The 20,554-nt window shown below is 37.9% G+C and overlaps 1 protein-coding gene across 1 annotated transcript in view; it reads right to left on the bottom strand.

The window, feature by feature from the left end:
• The window catches only part of RP1 (RP1 axonemal microtubule associated), a 302,959-nt gene that overhangs the window by 122,221 nt on the left and 160,184 nt on the right, over positions 1-20,554 (bottom strand). The window contains exons 20-21 of the mRNA XM_074386610.1: positions 19,088-19,287; positions 14,465-14,551 (exon numbers count right to left, since the gene is read on the bottom strand). Of these exons, the coding sequence (XP_074242711.1) occupies positions 14,465-14,551; positions 19,088-19,287 (287 nt within the window). The remainder of the gene's footprint in view (positions 1-14,464; positions 14,552-19,087; positions 19,288-20,554) is intronic.

Here is a 20,554-nt window from a genome sequence, read left to right as displayed (position 1 = left end):
TGCTCCCCTCCCTGTGTCCATGTGTTCTCATTGTTCAACACCCGCCTATGAGCGAGAATATACGGTGGACACGTGCACACGAATGTTCATTGCAGCACTGTTTACAATAGCAAAGACCTGGAACCAACCCAAATGCCCAACGATGATAGACTGGATAGGGAAAATGCCATTACTTTTAATGACAAAACAGCAATTACTTTTGCACCAACTTACTAGTAGCAGTAGTAGCAGTAGCATCAGTTGCTTATTAGGCAATTTTTATTTGCCACATATTATGCTAAGTGCCTTATTTTAATTATCTTTCAACCATAACCAATCAGACTGGCAAAATTATTTCAATCTTATAGATAATAAAATGGAGGCTGGAAGATTTGCAATGGACTCTAGCAGATCCAAAGCTCTCAGTTTCACCTGTGGTAGTGATTTTTAAAAAAGCAATCTAAGAGCACTCCAAAGGAGGTTTTGTGTTCATATTAGTCACCAAAGCATGCTATACATCAGAACTTGGAGAAAAAAAAATTGAATGCCTTTTAAGTGTATTTCTAACATCTGTAGGCTCTAAATAAACCCCTAGTTGTTATATCCCAAATGCCTGCACCTTCCAGCATGCAGGCAGCCGCCTTTCCCCCAAGCCCAGTGAATCTTCTGCAGACCCCTCGTCAACCTTCCCTTTTGGCAGCTGTTCCATACAAAGGCCCATTCCCTTTACCTTCCCCTTCACATGCCAGCAGACTAGCAGGGGACTTCCAGAAGTAACTGCACAATTGTTTGCCTTACCTCCTATCACAATAGATAAAAATGTCCTCATCCTTTTAAGATTCCAGCTAATTTTCTAAATAAGTCCCTGTCCCTCCTCACTTTCTTTTGCCTCCTGACCTTAGCAGCAGGAGCCACCATTTCTTAAGTGGCTTATTCTCCCAGCTTGCTGCTGTTCTTGCTCTTCTCCAACCCTGCCTTTAGCCTGTTTAAAGAAATTATTTTAAAATAGAAATCTGATCATTTTGCACACTGCATACAACTTTTTTAACAGTCCTTCCTACAGTATAAAATCCCAAATCCTCAATACAATGAGCAGTTCATGGTCGGGTCATAATCTTGCTAGAAACTTCTCCCTCATGTGCTCTGTTCTAGTTGGACTGATCTGTTCATGGTTCCTCACCTGGCCACACTGCCTCTCATGTCAGTTTTCACATATACTTGTAGCTCTGCTTAGAACAGTTTTCATCCCGACTCATTACTGTGATGAGTCTGCCCATCCTTCATAGCTTACACATAACCTCTTCTAAGAAGTGTTTTGTGAGCCCCCAATTTGGTTCAGCAACCCTACTTTGTGATCCATGGCAGCCTCCCCACTCGTGATTTAGCAGCTAATATTTGACTGACTTGAGGGAAGGGACCATGTCCTACCCATCTCGATACTGCCTCCAGCTTTCACAAGGCAGTTCTTGGGTCATTTTTTGAATGAATGATTAAATGAATAACTACATGAAACAGGTATTTGTCAGCACAGGTTACAGACTAACTCAGCACACCTGATCATTAATGAGTGATGACTGTATCTTACTGGCTCCAGAAAAGAGGTCTGGAAAGGAACACTGGACAGCTAGAAAAACCATGACCAAAGTCTAGCTCTGGCATTTCCAACTGACCATGAGAAATCATGTAACTACTTGATTTTTTTCTCATCTTTAAAATAGAAATAATGACTATCTCATACGGTTACCCTGGATATTAAATGAGATTATATGTAATAAATGTGTAAAACCTTATATGAGCTATATAAATATTTCCTATTAACATTAGCAACATACACACACACACACACACACACACACACACACACACATAGATTAATATTTAAAAGGTTAATATAATACATTCTACTGAACTTGGAAGTGTTCTCTTTGGATGATATCACTCGTTATTCAGACAGGGGCCACTGTCTCCGTGGAGTTTGCACGTTTTCCCTAAGTCTGCATGAGTTTTCTCCAGATCCTCTAGTTTCCTCCAACATCCCAAAGCTCTGCAAGTTAGAGGAACTGGCATGTCTACATGGTCCCAGTGTGAGAGAATGTGGGGGTGTGTGTGAGTGAGTGCATGTGTGTGGGTGTGAGTGTGCCCTGCAATGGGATGATGGCTTGGTCAGTTCCCACCCTGGCACCCTGAGCTGCTAGGACGGGCTCTGCCCACCCACAACCCTGAACTGGCATAAGCAGGTTGAAAAATGAATGAAGAAATAAATACAAATGATTATTAAATAATAATTTGTCATGTCTATAATAATCACACAAAATGTACCACAATAAACAATTAGAGAAAGAAAGGGCTCAGTCACTTGCCATGTTTGTGATGGTTTTCGAACTGTATGGTGGGAGGAGGTAGTCCTGACCATTTCCCTTTGCAAACATTTATTCCTTGATTTAACTCACCATAACTGCGGCTGCTATCACTCACTGATTCACCAAACATGGGCTAAAAACTTTCTTGTTTTCATTAATCTTCATTAAATTTCTGTATAGTTCACATTTATTTCAATAGTTAATATTTGAAGTGTTTTGGACTTTAGAAGTTTGGTGATGTTTTGGGGACCAGAAATATGCTCTAGAAATTTAACTCTTGTTAGCTGACAGACATTGTAGGTTAAAAAAAAGAAAAAGAAAGAAAGAAAGAAAGAAAGAAAGAAAGAAAGAAAGAAAGAAAGAAAGAAAGAAAGAAAGAAAAGAAAGAAAGAAAGAAAGAAAGAAAGAAATTTAACTCTTGTTTATATTGGTTAGCCTATGGCAAATTGGTTTCGTTATACCAATTTTTGCTTGAAGTCATAGTTTCTGAGAACCTACAACAATGTTAAGTGATTACAAGGTCATACTACCTAAAACTTCAACAGGTTCTTCTACATTAACCTCTGAATGTAAATTGGCAAGACGCCTCTAGTTTCTGAGGCCCCAACATCCCTTCAACCTTAGAAGAGCCCACTGATAAGAGAGAGCCTCATGGATTTGACTTAAGTGCAATCCCACTAACACTACTGCAAAAGACTTCACGGTATGGGCTCTAAATGAGTTCCATTTACCTTTAAAGTCATGATGTCTCAAAACAGAAAAACAAAGAATCTAGGTAATCTCCAGTTGTGTTTGTTTTTATTTTCACAAAATAATTTTTTTAATTGTTCAATTAGTAAGAAGGGCAAAATTCCAGGACAACCACAATGTTTAGGCCCAGTTTTATGATAGCTAATTGAGGACTCAGTAAAAGTCATGTGGTAAGTGAAACAAACCTGGATTTGAATTACAAGACCTTGGTTTATGTCTTGGCACTGCTACTTACAAGGTGTATGGCCTTAACCATTAACCACTGAAATAAATGTGAGCTATGCATACATTTAAGAACGATTAATGAAAACAAGTATGAACGTTTTTTTACCTCATTTTTTGGTGGATCAGTGAGCAATAGCAGTCTTGTGATGGTGAGTTAAATCAAAGATTAAATGTTTTCAAAGTAAAAATTGTCAGAACCACCTCCTCCCACCATGCAGTTCAAAAACAAACCATCACAAACATGGTAGCTCACTGAGCAGTTTTATAAAAGTTCCACAGGGGGATCTGTCATCTTCAGGCCCTCATTTGCAAAACTGGCATCATATCTAACCAAGTTGAAAAGTGCCTTATGTAATAAAATAAGATCAAAATGCCTTTTGGAAAACAGTTTGTAAACTGTAAATGATTAGACATAGGAAGTTATTTCCCAAAGCAGAATTTTCTCAAGAATGGGTGGTGATACCTAGGAATAGTGTAAGAGAGCTTGATTTCAGAACATCTAATTTTCCAGTTAACAGTAAGAGGGTAGTTTTTGTGTCTAGAAGTAAAGCCACTTCTTTCTAAATCCACATGCTAGCTATGTGATATGGGAATTCCCTAGTGCTCCAAACTTCAGTGTTCTCCATTGGGATAATGACAGTATCTACCTTGCTGTGGCATAAACATTAAAAGTGATCATGTATACCATGAGTGCTCAACACATGTTTATTGTTATTAGCAATAATTGTATCAAATTAATCTCAGAGATTAGAGATCAGAATTCTTAACAATTATTTGGGATTATTTGTCATTCCTCACTCTTCAACATCCTCCTAGAGACTGCATAAGAAAAAATTTAGCGAAACATTCAATTGTCTGTTACCAGAATGCAAAATTCTATTCCAAGTCCCTGACTCCTGACCACAACCTGCTGGGAAGACAGCTAATGGCCTCCATTGCCTCTCCTCCCCTTAGCCAATCTGAAGTATCTTCTCCTGCTTCCTCTCTCCTGGGCCCCTCCATAAATTCTCTAGCCCATCAGTCAAGGAGTTCATAAACAAAAGGCAAAACCTCTAAATTTGAAAAAAGAAACCTCCAAAGCTTTGGAATTCCAAAGCTGACCTCTGAGCCAGGTCTCCTCTGCATCCCATCCTCCCAAGGAAGCTCTCCAGCACTTCTAATCTCCTGGGCTCCTGTGCAATCCTTGCCTGCGTTCCCTAAAATGACTCGTATTGTGGTTCTTTGTACCTCAGAGGGGAACTTTTAAGAAAAAGAAGACCATTCCTCTTTAAACTGTGGGGACTGGCACTGTCCCAACTCCTCTCGAAGGTTTTATCTCTTCTTTCATGTCCTCCCCTGAGACCTTTTTCTAACTGTTCTTAATGCCTGTCTTTAATGTCGACCTAGATAGCAACGGAGCGAGGATCAGGTCCAGCTGGGTCAGAGGGAGGGTCATCACTGTGGCCAGAAGACTCAGGGTTTTGAGGGCCGAGTGAGCCAGCTGCCCTCTGCCCCTAGCCTCGCTCCACATCCTGACTAAATGTAATTAATAACCAACAATTGCCACCATCTGTATTTGCATTCTACCTTTTTGATAAAACACTCTTCACCCATTTTATTTAATCCTAAACAAAATAAATAAAAATAATCTTATCTCTTCTTGGAGGAGAAATGATACAGAACCAGAGTCAACAAATACTTTCTGAGAGCTACCCCTGTGGCCAGTTGTCTGCTGGACACTGGATGTAAGATAAACACCGGATATAAGACAAAGAATACATTAGGATGAGAAAGGTTGAGAAAAAAGTCCTTTTAGAAATCCTGCTCTGAAATATCATAAACCTTTGTTCTATAAAACAACAACAAAAAAGTAATAGTTCTACTCTCATTACAGATTCCATAAACACAACGTTTTTTTCTGAAAAAATAAAGGCAAATAGTCACCAACACGTTTGTTGGACACAAAGTATTTACAGTACTCTATAAGATCTGGTACTGAGGATGGCGGATGGGGCACTCATGTCAGTCACTAGCATATTCTTTGCGTAGCCAGAAATATGAAAATGTAAGAAGGTTTAAATATATTCACAGAGAATGCTTTAAGCATTCTTGCAAATAAGACACAAAGTCAAAGCTTGACTCTAGGTGTCCTTATTTCTCATCCCGTGCCTTGTGATAACACTCTATTTGTTACAAGGGCTGTACAAGGGGACCAACCCTGGTATTTACAACTGACTGAGGGACTATCAAATACATGAATTTATCTTTGGTTCAAATAAGCTGGCACAACTTTGAGAATGTTTCTATAAACTACTGGAGTCTTTTGAGATTAAATATTTGCCTGGAGATTTTGTGAGAAGCTGGTGCTTCCTGCTGTTCACTGAACTAGAAAATCCTCAAAAACAAACTATTTTTCTTACTGCATCTCAGAACTCGATCTTTCCTTTATGTGGTTCTTTCTAGAACCCTGAAGTAAAGAAGCAACTGGAAATGAAAAGGAATTAGAAATATTTATGAGATACTTTAAAACTTTTTAAAAAACCATTTTTTACCTAATTTAGTTAATCTCAGGACAGCCTGGGGCTCATATCTAGTAGGTCACTATATCATAGCAAGCAGCAGTAGGTTAAAATAATACTGAATTCACAAAACCTATGGCCCACTTCAACTCAAAGGCTTAGAAGAATCAAAAAGTTTCAAGATAATTCCTATCCTACTTGAGTCTATGTATCCAGTTAATGCATGGCAAACTTGTGCTGCAGAAGCAGTCCAGATAACATCAGGCCATGGGTCAAGAGAAGGGGCACTGGCCTTATCTCACTGCTGACTCTGTGTAAATGGGCCAAACCTCCAACACTCTACAGGCTATATATTTGAGACAAGGTCTCACTCTGTCACCCAGGCTGGAGTGCAATTGTGCAATCTCAGCTTAGTGCAGCACATCCAGCTAATATTTCAATATCTGTAGAGACAAGGATCTTCCCATGTTGCCCAGGCCGGTCTTGAACTCCTGGGCTCAGGAGAACCTCCAGACTCGGCCTCCCAAAGTGCTGGGATTATAGGTGTGTACCACTGCACCCAGTCGTATTTCACATATTATAAATATTTGTTAAATAACAAAATGTGTTTCATTTATTCATTCATTCCACAAATATTTATCTAACATCTGCTACCTGACAGGCAATACTCTAGGAGTTGGGATTATAACACTGAATAATATAAAGTTCCTGTTCTTAAGTCACTCACTATCCAGTGGCGGTCAGACAATAGACAAATATAAAATATCAGATAAGGGACATGTTATAAAGAAAATAACTGATGTGATCAAGAGCAAATGCAGGCTCCCTTTAGATTGTGTAGCAAAGAACCTCTAAACCAGGAGAAGACCAGTGTGGCTGCCACCACATGAGAAGGGGCAGAGAAAGAAGTGGACAGGGGACAGATTAAATGAGGAGACATGATCTGACTGATATTTATAAGAGATCACTGTGGCTGCTCTTTGAAGTCTGGATACTGGGCAGATGGGGGGAGCTGGAAGGCTATCACAAGAGACCTATAGAGCAGACAGAAGAGAAAAAATGGCAACTTGGAGTAAAGTGATGGTAATGAGATGGAAAAAAACAGACAAAATCAAGGTATGTTTCAGCAATAGAGTCAGCAGGGGATTCCTGAGGGATTGGATTTTGAAGGGAAGGGAAATAAAACAAGCTAGGAAAATTCGTAGGGTTCTGGCTTATATACCTAGGTGAACAGTGACACCATCTATTCAGACAAACAAGACTGAAGAAGAAGTACATTGGATGAGGGAATCAAAAAGGTCTGATTAAGTTTTATTATTTTTTTTCACTTGATATTCAAAACTTGTGAGATACCAAGTACTGCTGAGCTCTATTTTAAAAGAAAAATCTAGAAGAAAAGTGATTTTTAACTTTCCGGAAATTCAATATCTTTCAAGTCTTTTGACTTCAACTCTAAAGTTACCTCAATTTGAAAGAGTCAAAGTCAATTTCAGAGAAGAAAAAAATAGAAAACCTAAGATTCAAAAACAATTATGTTTTATTTAACAACATTTGCTAAAATGTGTTCTTATCGTACTTTTTTTCAATATTCAAAGTTAATTACTATCTACCTACGTTCAGTTATAGCCATCTTGTTTTGGGTCCAAGCTACCCATTACCTGAAATCAGTATGGTGACTTGGATTAATATTCTATAATAGTATTTTGGATGCTAGACAGCACAGTTGGTTAATGTGTATTAATATGGCTCAAATAGCAAGTCAGACCTTCACAAAGGCCTCTAAAGTATGATCAAGGAAAAAAATGTTTAAGACTCTGAATGACATCACAAGACCCACCACTAAATCAAAAGCTCCAAAGTGCCAGAGTATCGTGAAATGGGCAGATGTTCCCTGATCAAAATGCTATGTCAGAAACTAGGTTTTCACCCACTGTTACTTGGGACACTAGGATTAATTTCCACAAACACTTGTTTAGAAACAACAGCTTCTCCCAAACAATAACATTCCATACATGCTTGCATTGTTCATCACAAGATGAATAGCTATTGGCTATAAATGGTTGATCATCAACTGGGGGAACCTTCATGGCATATGTCCTTATAATGACAGACTTTCGGATTTTCCAGGTCCACAGAAGGCAGCCTGTAAAACCAATCATTTTCTTTTTTGGAAACAGTATTTTCTTTCGGCTTTCAGACTGAAGCATCATCTAGTATTATTCTATCAATACTAAAAAGATTATTAGGATATGTATTTAACCACTTTGTTGAAATTTTTAAAAGTAATCCAGGAATTTTAAGTTTCTAAGAAACGAGAATGAGTTTTTGACTTTTGCTTTAGCTCTGATACAGAACTGCCAAATCTGAGTACTATGAAAGAGTTGATATGACTGAGAAAAAGTACACTTATATTAAGCTTCAAAGCCAAACTTTATGTTGGGATAGATGAGAAAGAGAAAAGGGGTCAATTTCCAAAACCATTTTTTCAGTTAAACATATATTAATTTTCCTTGAAAATAAGCAAATAAACAAAATGTTTTTTTAAAAAGGAAAAGGACACAGCAGTGCCTTATCACATAAAATATTCAGCGTTTGTTTTCATGTCCTAAATGAATAGGAGCAATTTTAGGAATGACTTCAATAGAAACTAAAGTTCATTTGCTAAGCTCCCCCTGATGATTTACAACAGCAAATATTCGTTGTTTCACAAGAGAACATTACTATAAAAACTCATTCTCGTTTCTTAGAAACTTAAAATTCCTGGATTACTTTTAAAAATTTCAACAAAGTGGTTAAGTACATATCCTAAAAATAGCCGACTGGAACAGACATATGGTGGTACTTACAATGCCTGAATTAACATGTTAGAATTCAGTAATAAGAATATAAGATCTAGGTCCGGTTACCCAATCTTTCTGCTCAGAACTTGAAAAAAGGGAGAAATCAATTTAGTTCTCTCCATAAATCTTTTGGAAGACAGATGTAGAGAGAGTGTGTGCCATTTTCACTGGGACAATTACAATGACAACTTTATGGATAACTAAGCACAATCTGGTTTATAGTCAGGTTAATTGTGGAATGTGTTCTTTGAAGACAAGAACTGCATCTTGGTCGTGCTGGCATGTTCAAATGACCAACAGAACTCTTCCAACTCTTACCAACCCTTTTAATAATACTTGATAAAATACTTTGAATACAAGTATAATTGCTTTCCGAATATGAATACAATTGTATACTTTTATATATCTGTGTTATTGTTTATTTTAGCACTGAAGTCCAAGGAGAGACTTGCGCTCTCTCCCACCCTGACACACCGAAATCTGTGTATTTAAAAATTGCCTTGGTCCTAACCTGTCCTAAAATATAAAGTTAATTTGAATAGCATAGTCCATATAATATAAGAAAGGGGAAATACTGATTAAGAAGACTATACAAAAGACATAAAGATTTCTGAATTGTGCCACTGAGCAAATGCATGTGGAGGAATAAAATTTTGTATTGTATAGCAACAAACTCCCAGTGTATTTGTGAAATACTGAGAGAAGAAATAATGACTGGAGTTTAATTTTCAGTCAGAAGGTGGTAGTCATCTATACAGAATTTTTTCTATATGCTTGAATAGGACTGTAAGAGATGGTAATAAAATGCCTGTAGGTCTATGTATTTATCAAGTGACTCTACCTAAACAAGGTCAAACAGCTTGTGTCTGACAAATTCCACCACAAGGAATCATTCAAACACAAGGAAATTATTTCAGCTTTGCAAATAGACACTTTGCCTCTCATTGGGGAACAAATTATTTTACATATTTAGGATGCAACATTTTATAACCATCCCTTCAGGGCTCTCTGACACATGTCCCCCACTATGCACTCAGAGGCATCACCTAGGCTCCTTAGGGAGCTCCTTTGCCCTCTTCTTTTGAGTATAGACCTGCACTCTGGCTTCTGGACATATTCCTGCTGGAGGGGACTTCCTCCACATGCAACCTTGTCACAACATCACCTAATAAAATATGTGTGCTACTGCCTCTGCACCATGGTCATATCTTTTTCCTAAATCAAACCCCAAATGCCTCAAACCCCTAAAGTAATGCGCAATATTCCTTTCATAGAATGTTAATAGATTTTACCTGAAAAATATGACCCCATGGTGAATTTAGTTTTGGAAATGCTGTTAAACAGATTTCCTTACCACAGGGCATCCCAGAGCCTTTGCTATATTTATTTGCATTGTGACTCTCCAAGAGAGGAATGAAAAATTCAGTGTTTCCAAAACTCATGTGGGAAACTCAGTGTTTCCCAAATTGGAAACAATTATTGGGAAGCATACTGGGAAAGCAGGAGCATGGGCTTTTCACATCAGGGGAAGTGTCCTCAGAGCTGAAGTGAGTGGGCATTAGCGAGGAAAGTAACTTCTCTGAATGGCTCACATAAATACTGGTGTCTAAACACCATTCTTCACTAAATTAAACTAGGACTCCTCAAGAAATAGGTAATTCCAGGGCTTAGGAAAAGAAAATGCTAGGTAAGCCTGAAACATCTTCTCAAATCAGAAAGTAAAGACGTCCTCATAGAACAGACAGTGACATAGAGGTTTACAGGACAAAATGAAGGATGATTTTAGCATCAAAGCAAATTATGTTTACAAAAGATTAAATCATAAAATAAAATAAGAATCTGCAAGTACAGGCTGGCATAAATAAATAAATGAAATTTTGAAATGGGGAGAAGTAAGAAGTTCTACCTTGTAGTAGAATGCCAATTAATAAACAGAGAAATAACAATAGAATATAAAAATCACCATTTGGCAACCATCACAGTAATAACTGATTAAGGCAAGAATAATCAATGAATCCAAAAATTAGTGGGTAAAAATTTTGTGGTGAATAAGATATTTACATAACCGAAGAATAAAAGGATATCATGTCAGTAAATATTTCTCAAATGCTTAAAACACACACACACATACATACATATATATATTTTAACAGGGAATGGTAAACTAGATGAGATGCAACCTTAACAACTGGAAATCTGGGTGAAATTAGAGTTCTTTGTTCCATTCTTGTAATTTTTAAAATAAATTTGAAATCACTTCACAATAAAAAGTAAAGTAAGCTATAGGAAAAGAACCTTCTCTTACATTGCTTTGGTAATTACAGTTCAAGATGCTCAATTTGATCAATTAATGAATGTTCTACCCACTTTACTCTTCACAGAAGCCTTTACCACTGACCAGAGGAATGGATGACGCCTCCCTTGGTTCCCAGGACTGAGTGCTCCTTCCTTGGACGGCTTCTGCGAGAGATGTTTTTTCCTCCAGTTGAAGAATCACTACATAGTGATGTTGCTGTATCTCTCAACCACTTTTCTCACTCACAGGTCCCAGAGAAAGCACAAGCCACGCTATTGACTTCAGGCCCACTTAACTCATGGTTAAGTTTCTTCTAAAACGTTCTGACTCGCCTTTCCCAGTAATTCACAGGCACAGAGCTTGTGATTTTACTACACTTTGCAGGTTCCATGGTTTTTGCATCTTCTGAAAAGGTCACTGCTTTTCTCTACTTCAAATTTTTTCAATGCTTCTAAATAGAAAACTTTAAAGTCACCAAATGGTTTCCTCACATCCTCCATATCAACTAGCATCATTCAGGGTATATATTAGGTGCTAAGTAGATATTTCTTGACTTACTGACTGGAACATATTTACCTGTTCCTGTATTATTAGAAAACACTTCATATATAGACATGTGCTAAGAAATACTACAATAAACATTTCAGAAAAATTAACATTTTTGTCAATGGCTTTCATTATATAACCAAAATTACAATAATAAAAATCACAGACAAAATTAAGAAACACTTAAAAAGAAAGAAATATTTTGCTAGATTCTATCAGTGGTATTCCAAATTTGAAACCTCAAGCATTTTGGAATAACATATCATTTACTGTAAAGGAACCAGTGACAGATACAGTATTTAAAGCCAGAAAGTAAAGATGTTCTATGATTGAAACCATTTCATCTGATTCCACTATAATCTAGTGCTTCCATACTGAACTCTCAAGTCCTTTTACAGTTTAATTATCATCTACTTTTGAAAATAAACGTAAGGCCCAATGATAGTGCTTAAGATCTCAGTCTCTGGAGTCTACCACACAGTAAGACCATTTACCGAGGAACCTCAGGCAAATTACCTAACTTTATCGAACCTCAGTTTTCTCATATGTATAATAGGATATTAATGATACCTAAATCACAGAGTTGCTATTAGGTAGAAATACAGTGGTATTTGTAAAGTAAGTGGGATATGTTAATCAGTTCCATTTACTGAGGAACCTCAAGCAAATTACTTAACTTTATCGAGCCTCAATTTTCTTATATATAAAATAAGATATTAATGTTACCTAAATCAAAGAGCTGCTATTAGGCAGAAATACAGTGATATTTGTAAGGTAGGTGGCAAATGTTAAGTACTCAGAAAATACTCATTATTATTATTATTGTTATTATTGTCATGTTAAATAAAAAATAAAAATAAAAAACCAGGATCCCAAAGTGCATACATAGCACGATTCAATTTCACTAAAAGGGCAAAGTACATATAAACACACACACACACACACACACACACACAAACACGTGTGTGTGTGTGTGTATTTATGTGTACATATTTAAGGCATTTATTTATAGATATGTTTATATATATATTCACATGTGGTTTAATAATAGAGATACTTTCCAAGAAATGCACTGTTAGGCAATTTCATTATTGTGTAAACATCACAGAGTGCACTTATACAAACCTAGATGGAATAGCCTACTACACACATAGGCTATATGGTATAGCTTATTGCTCACAGACTACACACCTGTACAGCATGTTACTGTACTACAGACAATTGTAAAACAATGGTAAATACTTACATATCTAAACGTATTACACATAGAAAAGGTAAAGTAAAAATATAGCATAAAAGATTAAAAACGGTACACTTGTATAAGGCATTTGCCATGAATGGAGCCTGCAGGATGGAAGTTGCTCTGGGTGAGTGAGTGAGTGAGCGGTGAGCGAATGTGAAGGCCTAGGACATTACTGTGCACTGTAGATTTCATTAACACTGCACACTGAGGCTACACTAAAGTCATAAAAAATATTTTTCCTTCTTCCATAATAAACATTTAATTTTTAAAGATCTTTTGACTCTTTTTTAATAACACAGCTTAAAACACAAACACACTGTATAGTCATACAAAAATATTCTTTCTTTATATCCTTATTCCTAAGCTTTTTTTTTATTTTATTTTTTTAACTTTAAACTTTCTTGTTAAAAATGAAGGCATAAACATACATATTCGCCTAGGCCTGCACAGTGTCAGAATCACCTATACTACTGCCTCACACCTCCATATCTTGTCGCTTTGGAAGATATTCAAGGGAGCAACACACATGAAGCTGTCATCTCCTATGATAACAATGCCTTCTTCTGGAATACTTCCTGAAAGCCTGCCTGAGGCTTTTTTACAGTTAACTTTGTTACTAAGTAGAATGAGTACATTCTAAGTGATTAAAGTATATGGTATTATATATATATATATATATATACATATATATATATATACACACACAGACATATATATATAATATCTCAGTAACATAGTTGCTTATATTAGCAAGTATTATGTACTATACATAATTGAATGTGCTATATTTTTTACAATTGGCAGCACAGTAGGCTTGTTTACATCTGCATCACCACAAACACATGAGTAATTCATTATATTAGGACATTACAACAGCTATGACATTACTAGGTAGTAAGAATTTTCAGCTGCATTAACAATCTTATGGGACCAGCACCATATACACAGTCCACTGTTAATCAAAACATCACTATGTGGCACATGGTTATATTTACATTGATATTTGCACGTGTGTGCACACGTGTGCACATGCGTGTGCATGTGCGTGTGTGTATCTATATCCACACCGAGAGAGAGAAAGTACAAGGAACCATGAAAGAGATTCATAGAAAAAAGATTTGAAAAAAAAAATATGTACCACCAGAGTGGTCATCTAATGATCAATGAATAACATCTCATTTTTATTCTTACACTTCACTGTATTCTTCACATTTCTTCTATGAACACATATTACCTTTGCAAATATAACCATAAACATGCTATTTTAAAAAAAATATTTCACAAGAATGAACCATATTTGTTTAGTGTTATATCCACAAATATTTTGTTTACATTATTTACAATAGAGATAGTCCTCAACTTACCATGGTTCAACTTACAATTTCTCGAGGTTATGATGGGTTTATTGGGAAGTAACCCATCATAAGGCAGAGAGCTCTGTATGACCTTACAGTTTCTATTGAATAGATGTCACTTTCACGCCATTATGAAGTCGAAAAATCTTAAGTCAAACCATAGTAAGTACGGAACCATCTGCTGTGTCAGTGGCATTAAATTCATTTTTGACTTAGGATATTTTTTATTTACCATGGGTTTACAGAGACATAACCCCACTGGAAGTCAAGGGGCATCTGTAATTAGGAAAATATTTTCACTGCTTTGCATAGCCTGCTTGCTTCTTTCCATCAGAGAATAACTGTGAAGAACAAAATAAGAAACATGACTACCTTCTGCAAGTTCCAATTGGGTTGCCCACTGGTTCCATCATGTCCTATCCTTATCTTATATATGTTTCCAATGCTTCTTAATTCAACCTGAATGAAGTACAAAAAAGAAAAAAAATCAGAATATTTTAAATTAAGCACATTTAAAAATTATTTTCTTTACACTAAATGAATTTTTTGTTCCTCATAGTTGAAAAGCTCTCAGGAAATCTTTCAAAGTCTAGAAATGAAGCACTCTCAAGAAGCTATCAGTAAACCTCACAGACACAGAGCATGAGATGGAAATATCATGAGACTTGACTAAAAATATGTGGAAGGAGTCAATGAGAGAACAGGATGAAGAACACACATATGCTCAGTTCTCCAACTACCACACATTTCTCACTGGAAGCCAACACTTTCTGAGTTCCAATGACAGAAAGATGGGCTTGTATTTTAAGAAATTTTTAAAAAAATTTTCACCAAAGAAATGCTAAATATGGTGACTTCTACAAGCTTCAGGAAAGTGTGAGTCTAGAACTTCCTTGCACTCTGAAAATCCTCTCTTCATTGATACTTAAGGTAAGATACAGATGTTCTAAGTCCAAGGAAGAGAAGCACACCTGCCCATAGTATATGGATACTGATTTAGTTTTTGACATAACCCAAGAGTATGTGTCAATCCAGCTAGCATTGTGGAGAACTGGCTTTGGAATCACTTCGAGCTCAACTGGAAGCCTGGCTGTTGTAAACTAAGTAAAATATAGTTTTTACATCTCTTGTCCTCAATTTCTTTATCTGTTGATTTGTTATAATGTTTATTTCATAAAATTTTCAGTTCAACTAAATAAATGTATATTAAAACAATAAGCAATGTGCAAGGCCCACAGGTATGTGAAGATGAAAATGATGGCACAATCTCTAACTTGGAGAAATATGCAGTCTAGCAAGGGATATGGATTTGTAGGCAGATATTTTCAGTAGAATAAAATATGTCCAGGACACTGAACCTTGAAGATTTTTAAAAAATGTAATACACCACTTTATTACTTAATGGCTTAAGTAATAGCCATTGTCATTATTTCTACTACAGGTAGCAATCTACCTCTGCAGACTAGAGATATAAATAGGCAGGCACTTGGATATTATGTCTGACTTACGTCACTGCCTATCTATAGACTAGACCCTGAAAGAGCTGGGACAATCAGGTGACCCAGAAACTATCAGAACTCATCTTTCATACCCAGTTCCCATGCTTAGAATTATCCTTTTTAAGTGCCCACCATCACTTTCCCCCACTGACTGCAGCAGCTAGAACAGCCCTGGGCCTGTCTCAATACCAGGTCAAGAGAAATTATGCTGGTGTCAACTGTGAAGAAGAAAAATAAGGCTGTTAATCCCCAACAGCCAGTATACCCCCACTCCCTGATTCCCAGAGCTGGCTTCAGTGGCAGAACTCAGAGGCTAGCTCTTCCTCCCAGAGAAAGCAGAAAGTTATTCTCCAGTTTGAAGCTAGTTTGTCTCTAAAAGGTAAACCACACTTTAAATATACTTTCATTGTCCCAAGAATCTATTACCACTTAAGTGTAAACAATCAAGGGATACGTGAGCAGTCTGGTTACCAAGTATATGTGACTTGACACCTATCTGCCTGTTACTGCGGAAGAGCAGAACTAGCTGCCACTCAGTTCTGTGCCAGCCAGGGAGTAAGCCTTGACATGCATAGTCCCTTCCAATCTACACAGTTGCCCTGTGAAGGGTAAGGCTCTTCTAAGCATCTACTTTAAAATATAAAGAAACTCAAAGAGGTCCAGTAATTTGTCTAACGATACACAGCTGGATAAACAGAACGTTCCAAAAGCAAAATCTGAACCCAAGTTGAATAAAAAAATCCTACGTTGTCCTCAAAACTGGCTATATGCTCACTTCAGGACTGGAAAGAAGAAAAAGAGAATGAAAGACAAACTTAGAAGTGGCAAATGATGCCAGTGAAAAGGAACAAGGGAATCAATGCCCACAGAGGACAGAGAGAGAGAGAGAGAGAGAGTATAGGAACAAGTCAACCCATCCTAATTTAGGATTCTCCAACTATCATAAGGCCCCAATCCCAGTGCCCATTAACCCCTGGACCAGTGCTTCTCAAACTTTAGTGCACACACAAATTACCTGGGGATCTTCTTAAAATGCATATTCTGATCCAGGAGGTCTGGGATGGGAATCAAAATTCTGCATGTCTAACAAGCTCCCAGGCAATACCCATCCTGCTGGTCTGGAGTCCACAAGACTCTACACTCCTGGGGGCTTCATATGTAGCCCCAATCTCCACCACTGAGGTAATAATTTAGAGCTATTCACACTTCACAGTAAATGACAGAGGCTGGTAGAAAACATATCCTGAGCCGTCTACCAGCAGAGGGAGAGTCCTTTGTGCCTGTTATCTGTCATCTGCAGAGCACTTCCCATGTACCAGGTGCAGTGCATGGCACACACCTTCCCAGGCAGTCTTTAAACTTCACAGCAAGGCTTTTTTTTTTTTTTTTTTTTTTTGAGACGGAGTTTCGCTCTTGTTACCCAGGCTGGAGTGCAATGGTGCAATCTTGGCTCACCGCAACCTCCGCCTCCTGGGTTCAGGCAATTCTCCTGCCTCAGCCTCCTGAGTAGCTGGGATTACAGGCATGTGCCACCATGCCCAGCTAATTTTTTGTATTTTTAGTAGAGACGGGGTTTCACCATGTTGACCAGGATGGTCTCGATCTCTTGACCTCGTGATCCACTCGCTGCAGCCTCCCAAAGTGCTGGGATTAAAGGCTTGAGCCACCGCGCCTTGCCCACAGCAAGGCTTTTAATTGAGTATTATTACCTACCTTGTACTAAGTAGGAAACTGAGCATTAGTAAGGCTAATCAGTCTTTAAAATCACAGAACCAGTGAGAGGGTGATTGGAACCTGATCTCTATGACTCCAAGGCTTCTGTTCTTAACTAGTTCATAACTTTTCCTATATGTCTGTAGGGTTCCTTTTTAATTTATACACATTTTCTCTTTTTGTCATCAGACTCTCTTGAAATTCAGAAAGAACAGATATTATTGTTTATATTCTATACATACAGATAATGCTGGCCTGGAGAAATTAAGTGGCATATTCGAAGTCACATAGCTAACATCTGGGAAGCAAGGACTCCAATCTCGCTCACCTGATTTGCAATCTAGTCCTATATCCAGGATTCTCAACCTTGGTTGCACTTTAGAATCACTTGGGGAGCATCTAAAAACCCCAGTACTGAGACTGTACCTCAGACAAATTAAACTAGCATTTCTGGAGGTGGAATCAAGCATCAGTAGTTGTTAAAGCTCCCCAAGTAATTCCAATGTGCAATCAAGGCTGAGAATCTATACCATCCATTCCAAAATTTGGCCCTAAGTAAATTTTTCAGAAAAACATTGATAGGATTTATCAGCATGTAAATACATATACCACAAGGTATATTATGAAAAAATTCTACTTTTGTGGGGTGACTTAGGGAATCTAACCTTACATGTACATTCTGAATTCTAAACAATCATCTTCAAATAATCTTTTGAAATATATATTTGTATAAGGTATGACTGTCTGTGGATGGAGTCAAAGTACTCCTCACGACTGCAGACAACTGCTTTCCTTCAATGAAAATTAATTTTAATAATTACAAAAATAGAATTACAGGGTCAAGTCTCAAAATCTAGAAACCATTGGGGTATTAGTGATTGCTAGGTACTGTAGCCCCAAATAGCCTTGGCTTCCTGGCGACATGAGTTGTCCTCAATCATTCCCTATTCTCTAGACAGCCTTAGGATACAAAAGTAATACTCTCCAGAGAAAGTGACTGCTGTTTAACAGTATACCAAAAAGCCACACAGCTTTCACAGGCAGTGGGGGTAGAAGGGTGAGTTAGTGAAGTGGAATGTAATTATCCTAACTGAAACTTGGGCAAAGCTCTGAGGAACCAGGAGAGGCAATCAGCCCCATGCAAACCTAAGCAGCCCAGTGTTCTCTGATGCTAAGAAGTAAAGGAGAGAGTAATTAGAATGGGCATGGGCAGAGCTTAAAAACATGGCCTGTGAAGATGCCAAGAAAATGATTTCATTCTCAAAACTTTTTAATTAAAAAGATAAAAAATAATTTTATAAAAAGAAAATAATTTCACACCTGTATAGCTCAGCTGAGCAACATCTAAAAGTATATGCAAGTATATAAAAGAAGTGTTTTCATTATCAGAAGAAACTCTATCCGGCTTATAAGCTGGTTATAAATTGGGTGGAAGTTGACAGTTTATAGGGCCAGTTTCAAACCCATGGCCTAAAATAAACTCTCTTTAAAGATGGCAATTTTTTCTACAACTTTCCTTGCTTGAATAAGGTGTGAGCAAAAATATTTCCTTTGATTGTTACAACAGGCATTATTAACTTACAGGCGGTCTAAAATACCAGAGATTCATTTTATGTAGGAGAGAGACAGACCATACAGAAACACACACACACACACACACACACACACACACTCTCTCTCTCTCTCTCTCTCTCTCTCTCTCTCTCTCTCTCTCTTTCTCTTTTACATTACAGAACTGCCTTTGAAATGTTCACAGGAAAATATTACTGCCAGTGTTGTTTACCTGAAATTCATCCTCCTGTCCTGGAAGGAAGAGCTGCTCCGAGCTGTCCTTTTGAAGACTTATTGGCCCAGTGACTCCTTCATCTCCATACACCCAGAGCGTGACATTGGCTTGAGTTCCTGTATTTCCCGTCAGCACTAACACCTTCCATTCATCTTCTGACAGAAGAGTCTCACTATTTTGGAAATGTCTGACTTCTTCTATGGGGGAAAAAAGCATTAGTGGCAAATCAGATACAACATCAGGCTGACAGAATCCTTTGTCACACTGGAGCCAAAGGACATGAAAACTGGGCAGGGTAGGGTGATGTGGGCAGGTGGCACCACACTGTGAGGACTCCAGGGAGTTGATTCGTGCTTGTCTCCTCACAGCAAAGTTCTGGTAAACTGACACTCAGCCACCGAAGTCACCTGGATTCAAACAATAAACATCTGATGTACCTGGCAGCCTTTCACTTATCCTCAATGCTATAGCAAAGGAGGGCAAACTGGAGTTTCTGTTCTATGTCCACAGATTTTTCATAGAGTTACCTGCCTGACTTCCATACTTTACATAGTGCTACCACCATATAAAGTAACAAAAAAGGGGGACTTAAAACATGTTTTCAAATAAGATAGATAAGTGGCAAACTGAGGGCAGAAAAAAAAAATTTCTGAAATATTTCCGGAAAAAAATACCTTATTGGAGTGGGCAATGGAAAGGATTTGGATATAAAGAGAGAATTTTCACACATACAAATGGTTCCTGAGGTGCTCAGAGCAGTTGTCCATGAGAGCAGGGTTGCACAGCACTTGTGTTTCACCAGGTATCCTCTAGCAACCAGCAGTGCCCAGTCACTCCTGTTTGTAAAGAATGCCATGATGTCCCAAGCTAGAATGGCTATATTCTTCACACTCCCTTTTGCCTGTGGTCTCATCTGAGGAGATACTGGGCCATGCAGTGCTGAGGGGATCTCCCATGCTACTCTGTACTGGTTGTCTGAAAGTATCCCAATAAGTGCACTTTTATTCTTTTTTTTTTTTTTTTTTTTTGAGTCAGAGTCTCTCTCTGTCGCCAGGTGCCAGGCTGGAGTGCAGTGGCGCGATCTCGGCTCACTGCAATCTCTGCCTGCCGGGTTAAAGCAATTCTCCTGTCTCAGCCCCCCGAGTAACTAGGACTACAGGCACACACCACCATGCCCGGCTAATTTTTGTATTTTTAGTAGAGATGGGGTTTAACCATGTTGGCAGGATGGTCTCGATCTCTTGACCTCATGATCTACCCGCCTCATCCTCCCAAAGTGCTGGGATTACAGGTGTGAGCCACTGCGCGTGGCCTGCACTTTTTTTATTCTTAGCTGATATTTCCACTTTGAAATCTTATACATTCAAGATGATGAGGTAAAAGTTATTCACGTCAAATGGTTAAATGGTAGCCAGAGCTCTTCTCCTTCCTTTAATTCTGTAGCTTGAAACTATAGGCAGGCGT

Source organism: Saimiri boliviensis, chromosome 15 (genome assembly GCF_048565385.1).
Source record: "Saimiri boliviensis isolate mSaiBol1 chromosome 15, mSaiBol1.pri, whole genome shotgun sequence".
Lineage (NCBI taxonomy): Eukaryota > Metazoa > Chordata > Mammalia > Primates > Cebidae > Saimiri > Saimiri boliviensis.
Note: the sequence above shows the minus strand (reverse complement) of the source record. Positions and strands in the feature narration are given on the sequence as shown.